Source organism: Delphinapterus leucas, chromosome 14, assembly GCF_059928025.1.
Source record: "Delphinapterus leucas isolate spDelLeu-1000000601 "Yukka" chromosome 14, BTC_Dleu_Yukka2, whole genome shotgun sequence".
In the NCBI taxonomy this organism is placed as follows: Eukaryota; Metazoa; Chordata; class Mammalia; order Artiodactyla; family Monodontidae; genus Delphinapterus; species Delphinapterus leucas.
The window spans coordinates 76,349,904-76,368,758 of record NC_143142.1 but is presented as its reverse complement, the minus strand read 5'-3'; the positions used below and the strand labels follow the sequence as shown (position 1 = coordinate 76,368,758).

The 18,855-nt window shown below is 36.1% G+C and overlaps 2 protein-coding genes across 8 annotated transcripts in view; one reads left to right on the top strand and one right to left on the bottom strand.

The window, feature by feature from the left end:
* RELCH (RAB11 binding and LisH domain, coiled-coil and HEAT repeat containing) overlaps positions 1 to 8,577 on the bottom strand; it is a 130,583-nt gene extending 122,006 nt beyond the window's left edge. For both annotated transcript variants that reach the window (XM_022584331.3, XM_022584330.3), the window contains exon 1: positions 7,807 to 8,577. In XM_022584331.3, the coding sequence (XP_022440039.1) occupies positions 7,807 to 8,326 (520 nt within the window). In that variant the 5' untranslated portion in view covers positions 8,327 to 8,577. The remainder of the gene's footprint in view (positions 1 to 7,806) is intronic.
* A 27-nt stretch (positions 8,578 to 8,604) lies between these two features.
* The window catches only part of PIGN (phosphatidylinositol glycan anchor biosynthesis class N), a 113,173-nt gene continuing 102,922 nt past the window's right edge, over positions 8,605 to 18,855 (top strand). For 3 of the 6 annotated variants that reach the window (XM_089895275.1, XM_089895274.1, XM_089895276.1), the window contains exons 1-3: positions 8,606 to 8,963; positions 10,862 to 11,012; positions 18,533 to 18,781. In XM_089895275.1, the coding sequence (XP_089751401.1) occupies positions 18,561 to 18,781 (221 nt within the window). In that variant the 5' untranslated portion in view covers positions 8,606 to 8,963; positions 10,862 to 11,012; positions 18,533 to 18,560. Of the gene's footprint in view, positions 8,964 to 10,861; positions 11,013 to 18,532; positions 18,782 to 18,855 lie in introns of all 6 variants that reach the window. The other 3 variants (XM_022584339.2, XM_089895273.1, XM_022584337.3) reach the window with 3 other exon arrangements.

The following is an 18,855-nucleotide window of genomic DNA, read 5'->3' as shown; positions in this document are numbered from 1 at the left end:
GAGAGGCCCGCGCACCGCGATGAAGAGTGGCCCCCGCTTGCCACAACTAGAGAAAGCCCTCACACAGAAACGAAGACCCAACACAGCCATAAATAAATAAATAATTTTTTTTAAAAAAAATGGGCCAAGTTCAAAAGTATAGATGGTATAGACTGGCACAGACCTACTGTTGTTTTTATCAGTTACGCATCTTTCCACGGCTACTCTTTTACCAAGCCCATATTTCTCTATTTTATTCATACCAGTGTGAGAGATCTGTCATGTAGCTTGCTATAATCCAAATATATCAGCTCTAGGACAGTCTTCTTGATCCTGTTATAGTTAAGTGTTATCTTTTGCTGAATCTTAGTAAATACCATTGCTGTATTCAATTATATCAGGTATTCATTTCTCAGAAATCTGAAGAATCTATTTTTAAAGTGAATTAGACAATTTACATTCAACTTGTTCAGATTTCCTGGGCAGATGTCCTTAGTTTGTAGAAACCATATGCATATGCGGAATTAGAGAGTTATCATGCTCCAGCGAAATGGAGGCCAGCAACCACTTTAAACATTAATTGCAGGGAGGGAGACGCAAGAGGGAAGAGATATGGGGATATATGTATAACTGATTCACTTTCTTATAAAGCAGAAACTAACACACCATTGTAAAACAATTATACTCCAATAAAGATGTTAAAAAAAATTAATTGCAGGTATACACAATGTTCACTGCAGCACTATTTATAATAGCCAGGACATGGAAGCAACCTAAGTGTCCATCAACAGATGAATTGATAAAGAAGATGTGGCACATATATACAATGGAATACTACTCGGCCATAAAAAGAAGTGAAATTGAGTTATTTGTAGTGAGGTAGATAGACCTAGAGTCTGTCATACAGAGTGAAGTAAGTCAGAAAGAGAAAAACAAATACCCTATGCTAACACAAAGATATGGAATCTAAAAAAAAAAAAAAATGGTTCTAATGAACCTAGGGGGCAGGACAGGAATAAAGATGCAGACGTAGAGAATGGACTTGAGGACATGGGGAGGGGGAAGGGTAAGCTGTGATGAAGTGAAAGAGTAGCATTGACATATATACACTACCAAATGTAAAACAGATAGCTAGTGGGAAGCAGCTGCATAGCACAGGGAGATTAGCTCGGTGCTTTGTGACCACCTAGAGGGGTGGGATAGGGAGGGTGGAAGGGAGGCACAAGAGAGAGGGGATATGGGGATATATGTATACGTATAGCTGATTCACTTTGTTATAGAGCAGAAACTAACACAACACTGTAAAACAATTACACTCCAATAAAGATGTTAAAAGAAATTAATTGCAGGTACAAATTTCCAATTTTAAGATAAACAAGTCTTGGGGATGGAATGTACAGCATAGTGACCATAGTTAACAAGACTGTTTTGTGTATTTGAAAGTTGCTCAGAGAGTAGATCTTAGAAGTTCTCATACAGGAAAAAAAATTGTAACTTTGTGTGGTGATGGTTGCTAACTAAACTTACTGTGGTAATCATTTCACAATATAGACATATATCAAATCATTATGTTGGACACCTAAAACTAATAAAATGTCATATGACAATTAGATCTCAAAAAAAAGTTAATTGTAATATTGAAACAAACACTCATACGATAAGGGAATTGAAGTAGATCAATCCTAAACTAATGCAAAACCCCCAAAAATCAACCAAAGAGGAGCTGTGTTCAAATTATAGCCAAACAGCAAAACATAATTCACTTAAGCATCAACAAGTATGTTTTTAGTATAAATAATTTAGAAACCACATTTTATCATCAACTCTCACAGTACTTATAGGTAGAAGCCAATAAAAACAACTACCTGAAAGAAAAAAAATAGGCTATTAATATTTAAGACCCATCTCAATCGATATTTGTAATTTAGATATAAGTAGACTGTATTTTTAGATCAAGGTAAGTGTTCTTTTTCAGTTAATCATCCTAAAACCATGGGAGTTAAGGGGGTGGGCACAATTAAAAACCATCATATAAAAACAAATAAACCGAATTTAGTTTTTGACCTAAATATACTAAACAAAATGAAAATTACACTAATCCTGGAACGTTTTTTCCAACAAATGTTTTTAAAAAAACAAGCAAAGAAACAGATAACCATACATTCTGAAGATCACCCCTAAAGTAGAAAGTGTAAGTTTAATTTTTGACAGAAATAAGGCCTGTTTCCCCTGATTAATGCCCCTATCTTGCTTCCTTTTAAACTATGTGCCACAATGGCTTGAAACATCATACTGCATTTTAAAATCTCTTTATTAATTGGTGAGCCAGATAATGGTAAGCATGTTCCCAGATGATGTTTTAAACAAGGCAAAACATAAAATAAACATTATCTTCTCTTTACCCTCACTTTCTTGCCTCTCCATCAAGAACATAAACTCAACGACATACACTAAACTTCTCTTGGATTCCTACAATCCTTAGTTGATCACAGTTTAATAAATGTATTGATCAATGTAAAATATTGAATACCAACTATACTCGTCACTGTTCTAGGCAACGAAAATATCTGACTAATTTTCCACAAGAATTAATAAGTTTGAAGCTACTGAAATGCATAGGCAAAAAAATGACAGTCATGTAAGCGATAAATTTAGGAATCTATATGGTCCAGACAATAGTAGGAAGTCTCATTCAGCTAAAAGCAGTGAACCTAATAAATTTTAGAAATATTCTCGATACTCTCCTGTTAGAAGCCAGAGGAAGCACTAAACCCAATTCCAACCTAACAGGGAGGAACTACTGTACTTTGTAAAGCAGAAGAGATGGGAACTCTGGAAGACGGTAATCATACAGCACAGGTGATACTAAGAAAGGAACAGAGCACAGTGAGATATGTACTCTTTCAGAGTTTTGAGAAAAGATAGGCAAGGTAATGAAACAGAAAATTTTAAAAAGGAGAAAGATGACTCAAGAAGTCTGTAGGCTCACAAGTTAAATTATTAAATTCAATCATAAATACCTCCTGATAAGCAGCCTTACAAAAATTTGAAAGGATGATAAATACAGAATAAAAGAAATCCATCATTGAAAGGCATAAGTTATTTGACCACCTACTGTCTCTACAAAGAACTGGCTCATCCTAAGCAATTACAGTCCAATTTTGATTAGAACTCTAAGGCTTAGGGTGGAACCAGCAGTCCTCCGGATAAGATACTACAATCTGTTCAGTGCTAATCAATGGCATTGGCACAAGTTTTATCTTGCAATCTAATTGGAAAGCAAAACAATTACCAAATTGGCTCAACTGGCAAAAATACAGGGAAAAATATATAATTAATGTGTGTATATATTCAACCAAGTAAAACGAAATACAAAAGATCTAATTAGTTTAACAAATGGATCTAGTAGGAACATCACAGTGATGCTGCAACAATTTATCAAACACTGAGACTTCATTAGAGCTCATTTTAAATTCTTCTACTGAAAACATCAAAATTATAGAGCTATAATTCTTTTAATTTTTGAATGTTTTATAAATATAGACTACTCTTCTAATCAAGAAAAAAGATTAAATATAGTATGAAGACTTCTTACAGTATTTTAAAACCACCACTATACTAGTATTAACCGAGGTCAACAGACTTTTGGGTAAACGATTTAGTAAATCTTACAAAATTAAATTGCTTTTAGACATCTTTAAAGAAAACTACTTTTGACTATACATGTATTATTCTGAAGTTTTATGAATTTTCAGATCAGACACACATCAAAAAATACATAAAAACAAATAAAAATAATTTAATGTTTTAGATAATCATACTATCAATCTTTATACTCTTTATAATTAACCAAAAAGTACTTATTGAGTATTATAAAGTCATAACCGAACTAGCAACAGCTGACATGCTAGAACTGAACATAGAGGGCCTTAAAACAGACAGTAGTCTGGTCCTAAAGAAGGATTCATCCTTAGAATCTCTAAAACAGAATTTGTGTGATTAGGAGCTTAGTCAAAATCTTCAAAACATGGTACTAACCACAGTTTTACAGACTTCTTTTAGCATTTATCTATTTTCTGACTGTATCAAGACATTTAAATGCACTGATATTTTGACATACACAATGCACTTGCAGTTAAGCTATACTAAAGTTTGTGCTATAAATATCTGCACGTTTATAGGAGGAATATTTAAGAAATATTTCTTCTTTTTCTGATGCCATCATAGGCCTAAATTTAAAAGCTAAAACTATAAAACTTCTAGAAGAAAATACACAAGAAAATTGTTGCAACCTTAGGATAGGCAAATATTTCTTGTTTAGGACACAAAGAGCACAAATCATTAAGGAATAAACCCAATTGAATGGACTTGATAAAATTAAAAACCTTTGTTCATAAGACCCATTATTAAAAAATGAAAAGGCAGACCATACTGGGAGAAAAAATTTGCAAAACACATACTTGATAAAGGACGTGGGTCCAGAATATATAAAGAACTATAACTCAATAACAAGCTGGGAAGAGACAATTCACAAAAGATACATTAATGGCAACACACACACACACACACACACACACACACACCCAATGGCAAAAAGCTCAGAAGAAATAGCTCAGCATCACTAGCCCTCAATGAAATACCACAGCACTCTCACTAGAATGAGTTAAATAAAAAGCCTGAAAATACCAAGTGTTTGGGGGATGTATAGAAATTGAAACTCTCATACATTGGTGATGGAAATATTAAATGATACAACCATTTTGTAAAAACAGTTTGACCGTTTCTTACAAATATAAATATATACTAAGTATATGACCCAGGAATTCTATTCCTAGGTATTACCCAAAAGAAATGAAAACATATGTCCAGGCAAAACTTATACAAGACTGTTCATAGCAGCTTTATTCATACAGGCCAAAAATGGAAAAAACACAAATGGCTAACAGATGAATGGATAAACCAAAACAGCAATGAACTATTAATACACATAAAAACATTATTTGGATAAATTTCAAAAACATTTTACTGAGCAAAGGAAGCCAGACAGAAAAGACTATATGCTCCAGAACTGCATTTATATGAAATTTTAAAATAGACAAAACTTAACTAAGGAAGTGGTTCTCAATTGGGGAAATTTTGCCCTCCCCTTCCTTGGACAGTGCTGGTGACATTTTTTGATCGTCACAACTTAGGGAATGGGGTCGGGGTGGTTGCTACTGGTATCTAGCAGACAGAGAGGCCAGCAATGCTGTTAAACATTCTAGAATGCAGAGGACACTAACAACAAAGAATTATCAGGCCCAAAGTTTCGATAGTGCCTAGGCCAAGACTGGAAAATTGTGTTCTACAGTGGTCAGTGATGGTCTTCGGATATTGAATGCAAAGGAAAATGAAGGAGTTCTGGCGACAATAAAAATGTTTTGTATTTTATTTGTAGTAGTAATTTTTTTTCCAAAACTCATCACACTGTACACTTGAAATGGGCACATTTTATTGTATGGAATTTTACCTCAAAGTTGATGGTAAAAATTAGTGTCTGTCAACTAATATAAAGCTATATAAAACAGTTTAAAACCATTTTTGCTTTCTAAATTATATGGATAGAAAAGACAGAAAAGGCAAGTACCACTGGTTGGATTATGGATAATTTTGATATTTTTTTCCCTGCTGCTCATTTGTTTTGTACTAACTTGAAAATACATTATCTAAAATATATTATTTAATTATATATTTTTGAGTTATACCCAAAACAGGTCCAATTAAATGAGGATAATAGAAAAGCACAACTGCAGATGAATATTTGATTGTAGTTAAATTTTGATTTTTGATCACAGGACTTAAGTTATTTCAAGAAACTAAAAATGTATAATGCAAAGGCATTTAGAAGTCAATTTTTACTCTAAGACACCTCTATAATATTTAGTCTAAATTATAAATATATTTGTATACGAAAGGTTTTTAAGAGACATTTTCACTATAAACAGTGATATCACGCCATAATAAGGTAGGGTGAACAGGATAATAAATTCTTTTAAATTAAATAGAATAAAGTTATGAAGTAAGTAATAACCCATTTCATTATATTTATATAGTAGAAAAACACAGCAGATGCAATTTAATTATGTTCAACAACAGGCCAGGAACTGCACAAACTGTGAGGAATATAAAGATGACCCTTAAGAATTGACTATCTAATGGAGAAAAATGATACTGTTAACAAATCAAATACAAAAAGTTAAAAGCAACGGTTGAGGTTTGAAAATAGTACAATGAAAGAACCAAACAACCAAGCCTGGAGAGTGTGGGAAACATTTACAAAGATGACATTTGAGCTGGGTCTTGAGGAAGTAGTAAGAGCTTATCAGGTGAAAATCATTATTAGATAGTTCAAAAATCTGAAACCAAACAAAGAAAGCCAACTGCCTAACAATTTTGTTACACTGCTCTTTGTTACATTTTATGGTCTTAAAGGTCAGCAATGAGAAAATCGTTTCCAGAAACGGAATATTATCCTATAATATTGAGCAACGAAGTTACACCTGCTGAGAAAGTTCCATATTCAAGAGAGAAATATGCTCAGTATTTACCCTGATGGAAAGTGCACTCTTTGCACTTTCACTACATCTAAGTTAGGAAATATAAGTCTCTGGCACCATTTAAAAGTATAGACAGGGCTTCCGTGGTGGCGCAGTGGTTGAGAGTCCGCCTGCCGATGCAGGGGACATGGGTTCGTGCCCCGGTCCGGGAAGATCCCACGTGCCGCGGAGCGGCTGGGCCCGTGAGCCATGGCCGCTGAGCCTGCGCGTCCGGAGCCTGTGCTCCGCAACGCGAGAGGCCACAGCAGTGAGAAGCCCGCGTAACGCAAAAAAAAAAAAAAACGTATTGACAAAAAATAATCAATTGGGTTACACTTTTAAAACTGTATATTTAACATTTGTTAGTAAATTCCAGTTGGCCTCACATAACGCACAAAAACACCTCATACCATTAATAAGGGAAAAAATCTAAGATGCCTCTCAAAAGGGGTGGGTCCTAGGAATACAGTATACATCCTTGACAGCACGTTTTAAAGCCATAAGAAATGCTTATATATATATGATGAATGAAGTGAACGACTACTCTATACTGCTAACAATGATTATAACAAGGTAAAAAAGTTAATTCCTAACTTAGGCAGAGAAAAAAGCCTGTGAGGTGGTGAGACCAGCAGATACACTGCAGGCAGAACTTGCCTAGCCAGCTCCTTAGACTTCCTGTAATTTTGGAAACCTACTGAAATTAAGGAACAGAAATGGAATTAAACTGAATTTAAACAGAACAAATTTTATGCAACAGAAAACCTAATTTTTGAGTGAGCAAGTCATCCCAAAGACAAAGGGTCTTCAAGTGGATCTGATTTCGTGGAGAGAAATTTCCTATTCTTTTCTCTCTTGACTTTGAGTCAAATAATTACTGCGTACAATTTAAGGAACACTGTTTCCAGGCAGTGGTGATTCAGGGGATTGGAGAAAACGGAAAAAGGATTAAAGCGATAAACCAAGGTTGCAAGGGAGTCTTCTGGGGTCACGTAATAGCCAGTGAACTAGAAACGCTGGCTATTTAGTAGATCCCGACACCAAGAGTGGAGCCAGGAGCAGGTGCAAGTCCAGCCAAGAGCTGGATCACTGCCAGATCCTTTTGCTTCCACCGCAGAAGATCGCCCCCCGTCCCAACTCTCTAACTAAAATGTTCCTCATACTCAGTATCCGCCCGGAAGTACCCCTCCCCACAACTACCCCTTGCAATCCCAACAGTCCAGCCGGAGTGACAGGGCTGTTGTTCACTTACTGAGCTGTCCCCCACCCGACGTAGTACTCGGCTCCCGACCTCCTGCGCCTCCAACGCCGGCTGCTCCAGGGATCCCCGGCGCCCCTAACCCCGGCGGGGTCCCGCTCTGCCTCTCGAAGTTGCCGGGATTGGAGAAGTAGTCGCGCAGCCGAGGGAGCTCGCGGCCACTCTCTAACAGCTCGGTGTGCAGCTCCAGGGCGGTCAGCAAGTATTGATCGCGCAACAACTGAGCCGCGATCGCATCAATTGACAATCGGGCCGGGGTCTCGCCGGTGCCCCCCAGGGCCACCGCAGCCGCCGACGCCTCCCCAGGGAGCCCTGGTCGTGCACTGCTCCCTAAGGCCACAGGATCCTGAGGCGATAGTGAGTCCGCAGAGCCAGGATCTAGGCCGACTCCGGAACTCAGCCGAAGTCCTGCCCGCCGCTCGTCGGTCCCTGAAACCTCGTCGTCGTCCTCGTCCGAATCGCTGAGGAATGGATTCACGCCGCCGCCACCACCTCCAGGCGCCATCGCCGCCATCTTATACTGTCAGGAGCGTGGGCGCCTCCCTGTCTGGCTCTGACAGGCCGCAGCCTGAATCCCCACTAAGCCTCAGCGGGCACTGGGCACCTCCAAGGCCCCGGATTGGCCACGTCCCGCCTCCTCACTTGGAGACCAGGCCCAGGCTCGGAGGCAAACGGTCTGGAAGCAGCACCACCCTCTGCCTCAGCCGCAGCTGCAGCAGCAGCCCGGCTCTGCAGGCGTCTTCCTGGTCCCCAGTCTCGCGAGAAATGGCGCGTGCCGTGCCCCCTCTCCCCGCCCCAGCCCCGCCCCCGCCCCGCCCGTTCTCCCCACTAGTGAGCAAAGATAGAGGGCCCCGCTCCACGCTCAAAGACAAAGTCCCGCCCCCACTCCTTTTTGATTGGCCAAATGGGTAAGGGGCGGGGACTGGAGTTACGGGGGGGCTGACCCAAGAATTATCGCGAGAGCAGCTTCTGAACAGGTAAGTGTCAGGGGCGTTCCGTGGTTGAGGAGCGGTTATGACGGTGGCTTAGGAACATTCATTCTCTTGGATGTCCTTTCGGGAATAGAGGGGAACTCTGACCTCGAGCTGGGTCCCGCCTTCGCGGTGAGGAGGCCCCATTTCTGAGATCAGGCCTGACCTGTATAAGCCCAGGTAAAGTCCGGGACTAGTGGGGGAGAGGTGCGGTGGCCCCGAAAGTGGCCTCACGCCCGCCGCCGAAATGCTTCACTTTTCCTTAGCACGTTTCACTTTTTCTGCTGTGTGCCACCAGTTGATGACATTTTCTCCGCACGTGTAGCAAGTGCCCAGGGCAGGGGCTGTAGTCAGAATGTGGCTTCCTTTCTCTTCCTTGCCTTCCCAGCCGTGTATCCGTTTGCCCTGGAGGCCTAGGAGAGCGCCTTCTCGCCACCGAGTTAGTAGTGATAGGGCAGGATGCCATAGGGTGGGGTGTGGGAGGTGGAGAGAGTAAATGGAAAATGGAACTCAGAGGTTTGGATTTGCGTGGATCAGAGAATACCCTGATAGCCTCGACTTCAGTAGCAAACTGTTAGAATCTCAGGATTTAATACACAGGGATGCTTCAAAATATCAAATGCAGTCCCTCAGTGGAGGGAAAAGTAAACTTAATCCTAGAGACGTTCAATGACCCGGATAAGTCAACTCCATCAATAAGTATTCAAAGGAACTAAAGTCAGTTCTCTTATGTCCATAGCCATTCTTTCTCCGCTATGCCTTGCAACATTTCTGACTTGTACATTTAGGCTGGAGTCAAGGTACTGACTGTGGAACTGAGAAATTTGGAAACTTGGCTGCTTTTGACAGTTTTGATATCCTTTATCCAATGTTAGCACAGTATACTAAGTTTGGACACTATACAAAGTATACTTTGGACAGTATATATATATTGGACAGTATACAAATATGTTAGCACAGTATACAAAGTTTGCCACTTATGCACTTTTAGATTTCCCTGTCATTCTGTATAGGTTCTTCCTTTAAGCACCAAAATAGAGGTGGCAATAATTATTATTATCAGGTAAGTTATGTTACATTGAAGCAGTGAAGTATATCCTTTAGGTCTGTGGAAAAATAAAAATATTGTGTTCTTATATAGCCTTAGGTCAGGTTATTGGTTTACATGTAAGTGTATACCAACAGTTAAATGTCGGCTTTAATTTCAGTTTACCCAGGCTCAGTAAACTAAACTTTTCATTTGAATGAGGCTTTGGGTTTTTCGTTTTATTTTTGGTAGAAGTTGTTTTTGATGTTATTAATACTAAGAATTCAAAGTATTTTTTATAGAACATTAGCTCCTAATGTTTGAATTCTAAATTTTTTTGTGTGTGAGCCATAATATATTGAAGAAAAGCATGGAAAAAAAAATCGTGGATCTTAGAAAAATAGTATCAAACTAGTCAATGCTGTTACATATTTCTTAGCTAAAAGGATTGCTGCTCCTTATTGAGTTTGCCAGAGAGACTGAAAATGGAACCAATTTCTGGAATGGAGGAATGGAAGGGATTAGGGACTGGCATGGAAAGGGCATGATTAGAAATGGGTTGTTTGTATAGTACAATATTTCCATCTCTGTAATGGGGAATTTTAGAAATCTTTTGTATTTAGGGTCCCTGCACTTAGGGTCTTCCCTTAGAGGATTGTGCTTATTAGGTTGAAGAGCCTAAAGTTCATATCCCAGTTCTGCCAATTATTTACTGTGAGACTTTTAAATAGTTACTTGACTTCTCTCAGCCCTCATCTGTTGAGGGGATGCTGAAAGTATATAGAATTAGGAATGTGCTTGTTACTGTACCTGGTACCTAGTACACAATAAATGTTATAGTCAGTTCTCAATTAATGTAATACTAGTATATGGAGAACATTTGACAGACTTTTAAAAATAAAGCAAAACAAACCCCTTGTCAATTGTTTAGTAGCTACAGCCAGAAAAAGCAATTAAGGTAGTAGGCCCCAAAGGGAATATCTTTAATTTAAGGTCTGATTTCTAAAATGAAAGTTGAAAATATCAATAGATTTAAAATATGTTTCCTCAGAGAGTTGTAAGGAGTTGGATGTAGGAGTCCTTCCATGATTGGCTTCCTATAACACGTCTGTAGTTTCCTGATTCTACTTCGTATCCTATAATCATGGACTTGTTTATGTGACCTTCCAAGCCCGTAACAAATCAACTGGCCAGTCTCCTCAGTAAGTACTTTTCTCTTCCGCAATACATAGAGGTTTACTTACCAATTTAAAATGTTTAAGAAATAGCACATACTAGAATATTAATAATTGCTGATCTCTACTTTTAATAATTTGCTGTTAATATTGTTGAGAAATTTTCTTTCTACTTAGCAAGATCTGCATTAATTTGGTCTTTACAGCTAATGTTTCACTGAATAATATGGATAGTCATTGAAGTTTGTATCTTAGTGATGAAAATATAAGATCACTTTTTTCCAAGCACTTAAATCATTTTCATGTTTAAAAAATTATTTTTTGCTTTAGTAGTCTTAAAATAACCACAAGTAATATTTCAAATGCAAGTTTTTCATTGACTTAAAGTTTTATAAGTATCTAATTTTTTATACATTTTTATACATTCTAATTTTTTAACATTGTTTTTTAGCATGTGGTAAACATCCCACAGATATAAGCTAAATAACTTTTATTGATATATGGTTATGTGTATTTTAAAATTTTTAGTAATTATTCATTTATTTTGGTGGTTTCCAAATGATTCATCCATGACAAAGTTTTCTTTTTCACTAAATCTGAATAAAAGGTGATTTTTTAAAAACAGAAATATTAAATAATAATATTGTTTAATTACATGTGCTTAGCAATAATAAAATAAGTAGTGTGTGAAGAATAATATTTTGGAATCACCGAAATTTTATGTATAGTAAATGACTTAAACATAAAAGTTGTTGTGGTTGTTTTTAAGTATCCTGAATCTTCACAGTTCATGCGTATGTTCTGGAGGAGGAATAAATAGAGAAGCAAGGCAGCCTCTAGTGGCTATCCTGCATATTACATTTACCTTTGAAATGATAATTGTAAGTCATTTATTAGTCCTTAGTAAGTGCCCAGGACTGTGATGAGTGCTGGAGAAAGCCTGTCTTGCTGTCCTGGAATCAGCTTTAAGTGATAGAGACAGACATTACTACAAATAGTCAGAGTCATAGCCATATAATTGTAAACTGAAGTAAAGATTTTGGCTTCTGATTTGGACTGCATAGTCCCTGAGGAAGTGATGCTTGAGAGTGCAAGGTAGGGACTTGACTAGGATCCCACTGTCACTATATAACAGAGCTAGATTTTTATGTTGGCTGTTACAGCTTCAGGGTCAAAGTTCTCAAATACAATTTTTGTTTCACTACTTCAGTAAGGTTTTGGGTAGTGGAAAATTTGTATTATCCTTTGACACATAAACTTTGATACTTTATATAGAAGAGTTGTGTAATAACAATGGAGAAAAGAAAGAACATAAGTCCAGGGAGTTATTTGTAAATACAAGTGAAAGTGAGAAGTGATATACATATTTCCTTATATATAAGCATGAAAAGGAGAGTACTCAGGTTTCCATGGTAAAGAGGAGTATTTAAATCAGTGTGAGCTTCTGTACATCTAGATATATACAGTATGTACTTTAGTTGTAAATAGAGTTTAAGATCTAACTGAAATGATTTGAGTACTTGAAAAATGACTTACTTTGCATAACTAAATATGATACCTGATAGATGGGGTCCTGAGCTAGATGACAGAAAAAAGGATAAGTGAATAGAATATTAAGGATAATTTTGGAATAATAAATTTGACAGTTTGGATGAAATGGACAAATTTAAAGATACAACTACTAAAACTCACTCAACAAGTAGTAAATAATCATAACATCTCTCTGTATATGAAGAATTTATAGTTAAAAACCTTCCAACAAAGAAAACTCTGCGCCATTGGTTTCATTGGTGAATTCTGTTACACAAGAAAGGAAGAAATAATATAAATTCTACACAGACTCTTCCAAAAAATAAAAGAGGTAACAGCACTTCCCAATGCATTGTCTGATACCAAAACCAGAGAAAAAAGAAAATTATAGTCTAATATCTCTAATAAATATTACTTTAAAATGCTAAATAGTATTTCAGGAAATAAAATCCAATAGTATATAGAAAGGATAATACTTAATGATCAAATGGGGTTTATTCTGGGAGTGCAAACTTGGTTTAACGTTTGAAATTCAATCAGCGTAATTCACCACATTGGGAGACTAAAAGAGAAAAACCGAATGATCATGATCATCTCAATAGATGCAACAAAAGCATTTGACAAAATCCAGCATTCATTCACAGTTTAAAACTCTTTGCATATTGAGAGTAAAAGGGAACTTCTTTAACTTAAGAAAGGGAATCTACAAAACCTGAAAAACTGACAACTTTCACCCTAAGACTGGAAACAAGGCAAGGATTTCTGTTGTTATTACACTTATTCAACATTATACTAGAGGTCCTAGACAGTACAACAAGCGTGAGACATAAATAAAAAAGTATAGATTGCTAAGAAGTCCTTTTTTCACAGGTGACATAGTTATCTCTTTAGAAAATCAAAAGGTACCTACATAAAAGTTACTATAACTAATAATTTTTCAGTGTTCCAGGATACAAAGTGAATGTATAAAAATCAGTGGTAATTTAAGAACTAACAAGGGGAAATTGAAATAAAAAATATCATTTACAATAATATCAAAAAATGAAATATGTAGGGATGAATCACAGAGGCATGAGGAAACTTTTGAGGGTTATGGGTATGTTCACTATCTTGACTGTGATATTATACACTTTAAATATATACAGCTTATTATAGGCCAATTATGCCTCAATAAAGCTATAAAAATGCTATAAAGAATATTATTGGGACACTTCAAAAATTTGGAGTATAGATGGTAGATTAGATAAAAATACTGACGTTGAGTGTACTGAAGTTGATAACTCTACTGTAGGTATATATGGGAGTATCATTATTCTCAGGAAATAAACACTGAAGTATTTAGGGGTAAAGGGCCATAGTGTATGTAACTTATCTTCACATGGTTCAGAAACAATATTATGTGACACACACACAACCCCAAACCTCCCACCCGCACACATGGGAGGGGTAAGTTAAAGAGGTGAGGCAGGGACCAGAGAGGCAAGAGGGAGAAAATGATAAAGCAAGTGGGAAAAATGTTAACGTTAGATATATATGGCTAAGGGGTGTATGGATGTTCATACCACTATCGCAATTTTTCTCTGAATTTGGAATTGTTTGAAAATAAAAATGTTAAAAATCTATACTAAAGTGTTGTCATTTACAAAAATTCCTTAGGTGGGACACAAAATACAATCACCAAAAGAAAATTAATTGAACTTAATCAGAATTTAAAAGTACTGCTATTTGAAAAACGCTGTCTAAAAAGTGAAAAGGGCAAAAAAAAAGAGGATTAAAAAAAGTTCATTAAATGCATGAGAAGTTGCTCAACGTTATTGGTCATCAGGGAAAGGTAAATTAAAACCACAATAGGTTAGCACTACACTCCCACTAACTAACTGTAATTGAATATACTCAAGAGTGGGGGGAACATTATAACAATATATAAGAAATTATAAAGCACATTATACTTACTATAAAAGTAAATTCTAAAATGACATTGATAGCCAAATTATAGATTGTCAATAAAATAAAGTTTTAAAACACTTAAAGACATTGCTTGTAGATGTGTTAAACAGTTTGGAAAAAGTTTGGTAGTTCTTTTTATACGTTTAAACATCTGCTTACCATTTAACCCAGCAATTCTAATTCTGCATATTTATTCAAGAGAAATGAAAGCATATATTCACAAAGTCATTTACTGTTCATAGAAGCTTTATTTATAATAGCCCAAAACTGAAAACAATTCACATATCCATCAAGAGGTGAACAGATAAACAATTTGTAGTATATCCATACAATGGATCCTTCTCGGTATTAAAAAGGAACAAACAGCTGAATCACAGCCGTGCATGAATCTCAAAAATGTAATACTGAATGAAAGCAGATACAGTAAAGTACATACTGCATGATTCCATCTCAGTGACACTTCAGAATGCTAAAAATTAATCTTGCATCACAGAAGGCAGTGATTGCTTATGGTCAGAGCTGTGGGGACAGGGTTTGACTGCAGAGGAACATGGGGGAACTTCTTGGAATGATAAAAATATTCTATATCTTGATTCTGGTGGTTGGTTATATGAATGTATATTTTGGTCAAAACTTATAAAATGTAAAATGTCCATTTTTGTATATAAATTATACTTTAATAAAGTTGATTGAAGAATTAAAAAATAGATGCCATTCACTAGAGTGCGTCAGAAAAAATTTAGTAAGGCTATTGACCTTAGAATAATTAACTCTAAATAAGTGGAATGTATTATAACAAGAACCCTTATACTCAAAAGAAAAACAGTTGTATGAACTAGTGGTAATTTTTATTTAATATGCATATATTTAAAAAATGGTTAAAAACATACATTAGTAGGTAATTTTTTGGATCTGAGAGAATTATCACAGGGCTCCTTGTTAGCATTGAAAAGTGGGCTACTAGATATTGTATTTTTGCATACATCTTTTGATTGCCTAATATCCCATATATCTTCAAAGACTTTCCTTGCTTTGGCTAGGTTCTTTGCCTTGTTCTTTGTGGTCCTACTAAAACATGTGGTCATGCGTATTCAACACGGACATGTGGTCCATGTCTATTCACTTTTCAAATTCTGTTGCTGAGCATAATACTTGCAAAATAGTAGGTTTTGAATAAATGTTGTTGAAGTAGGATTCATTTTAGCCAAAATTACTTTGCCATTCACTTTAATAAGTTCCTTAAAAAACATTGAGCGCCTACTTTCTCAGTAGGTAGGACATAACAGTGGTGAAGAAGATATCAAGCCTTATGGGGCTTATATTCTAGCAGAAGAGAATCGCTAAGTAAATTTCAACAATAAATACAGAGTGTGTCATTGTTTAAATCAGGTAAAATGAGGAAAGGGTCTACTTTAGGGTGGTGTAGAAACCTTGAGGAGGCGACATTTGAGAAGATGGTGTGAAAAATAAGGAGCCCGCCATGGGAAGAGCCAACTGAAGAGCCCAGAGATAGTTCACTTGGAACTGAGCTGTTTCCCTGGATGCAAGACTTCCAGTGCCCAAAGCGGGGGGTGGGGGGGGCGGTGTGTCCCAGGCACAACAGGGTGGTCCAGCTGCTCCACTGTGCTGTAGGCTCCAGCTCTTCTTGCTTTCACAAGGATTTTTAACCCCTGCAGTTACTCCACCTTTCTGTTGCAGCATCAATTTCTTTCTACATTTGAAATCATTCCTCAGCACACAGATCTAGTGTATCCTAGCTGAGGAAAACCCTCTATTGGCCATACATCAATTTTCATTTAAGCAAAGAACTTTTCTTGAGACTTAGCATTCTCCCAAAGAGCTGTACTCATCCCACTGTCTTTCCCTCCCTGACCTCCCATTTACTTTCGAGCAAGCACGTTCATGGGGCTTACCTCTCACTACTCTGTTGAAATTCCTCAGTAAGGTTAACAAGGACTTCAGTTTGCTTCCCTGCTCTTACTCCAGTCTTTAAGTGTATCTGATAATGTTGACCACACCCTCCTCTCTTGAAACACTGATATTAATAATAATTTCCGTGTTTGAAATCTTGTCCTTTAGAATATTCTGCTTAATGTCTCATTTTTAATTAATCAAATTTAGTTTGTTGTACTGTGTGTATTTGAAGGAGGGCTTGTGAGATAAGCAAGAGAAATATATATTGCAAGTGTTTAATTAATTTATCATTAGGAGAATCAGTATTCAGCTGAAACAATTATTTCCATATATAGCATATCAAAGGCCTTAAAGATGTTCATAGCCTTTGATTCAGTGACTGTACTTATAGGTAGTATCTTAAGCACATAATGTGAAATGTCTGAAAAATTAACAAAAATTATATATAAATTTAGATTAATCACATCGATACTTTTAATAGTAAAAACCTGCTTAACAATATGGGGGTGATCAGGAAAATTAAAATGCACGCATAGAATAGAGTTATGGTAATGGTAAATGATGTGTAGGAAAAGGTGGTTTTTTTTTTTTAAATAACAGAAATGTTAATGTATAATAAAGGAAAAGATCTATATAAAATTGTGAGCCTCTATAAAAATGTAGATAGGATAAAAATTGTAAGAAACTGTGAACAGATTTTTCTTTAGGTAGTAGAATTGTAGGTAATTTTTCTATATTTCCAAACTTACCACAGTGATTTTATTTTTATAATCAGATTGCTATTATTAAGATGGGAGTTGCTATGTGGTCAAAGCTCATAAGGAAAATACATATTTATTCTGAGAGTGTTGCCTTAGATTGCAGAATAGCATCTACTCAGTAAGGGACTTTCATAATTTGTGGAATATCTTTGATATTTAGTTGACTCTTGATTCTCCCAAGAAAAAAGTGGCCCATAATTTGACCATTTTCTCTATTTTATTTTATTATTTTATTATATGCTTGACTTTGATAAGGTTTTTTCCCCAATGTTTCAGTTTTTTTGCAGGATATTTTGCCACCCTTTCCTTTCATAATGTACTTCTTCAGGCCAGGAAGAATAAGATGTATCTGTGATTAAATTAACTCATGTTTAGTGTTTTTCAGCCAAGCGTCACTATGTATAACTAATGCAGTTACATTACAAGGACAAGTTAGAGTACTTTGCTATTATTTATAATCTGGATAGAGATTCATCAACAAAAGCAAATTGCAGACTGGCTTGAAAAGCACTCCCCTGGACTCCCATTGATTTAGGCAGTTAATGGTATACTTTAAATGTGTTATTTAAATGTTTCACATTGCTTAGTTTTCCTTCCCTAAGTATTTGTAAGCTCATCAGATTTGTGACTGTGTCACTTTGGTGGTCTCTGTAGTTCCCCAGCACACAATTATGCGCGTAATACGTGCACAGAACATTTTTACTGAATGAATGAATGTAACCCTCTGCTTTTTTGTATTGCTTCAGGGAACTAAAATAAAGTGTTCCCTTAATGAGTGTAAATCTTCTGAAGCAAAGATGAAATTTAACTACTTTTTCCTTCCCCGAATAAATGGACAAAATGCATGTTGTCTGCTCAACTTGGTGATAGTCAAGAGAAGCTAAAACTGTCCTGAGCTGATAACCAAAAGTCAAAAAAAAAAAAAAAGAAGCACAAATAGTTAAATAATGTTAAAAAAATAATAATAATAATGTTAAATTCTGAGAATATCAATGGTTGTCACATGGGTAACCAAGACCACCATGAGTTATATTTTCTATCTTATACAGGATTTGACTTGACTGAACCCTAACTCATTTTAGGACTCATTTAATTCTTTATTTGTTTTTTGATCCTATGTTAGTTTTTATGAGCTTAGTATGCATTTAAGTTTATTATAAATAGTTTATTGGTGCTAATTATGATACTTGAACTTTTTGCTTGAGTGTACTTTATCATATTTTATTTCTGTATTATCTCATTATTAAATAATGCTTGTTACCATCATAAATAAAGGTGAAGCTGTGTTATGTAATATTTTAAAATATACAATCTATATGTAGTCATCAAAATAAGTGAAAATATATATGATTGCACTAAGGCTTACCCAAATTTAATTTTGTTCCCTCTTTTCAGTTTTTCTTGAAGATTAGTTACACGGGATATGCTGCTGTACATTATTTTGGGATTGCTTATACATTTGGTGTTCTTCGCCTCTATCTTTGACATTTATTTTACATCTCCTTTGGTTCATGGAATGACTCCTCAGTTTACGCCATTGCCTCCCCCAGCGAAAAGATTAGTGCTGTTTGTTGCTGATGGCCTGCGAGCAGATAAACTTTATGAATTAGATGAAAATGGAAATCCTAGGGCACCATTTATTAGGTAAGTGTGTCAACTGGTACAAAGACATCTCTGGAAAATGTTATGCTAATACTGTTTATCTCATGTTGGGTAGA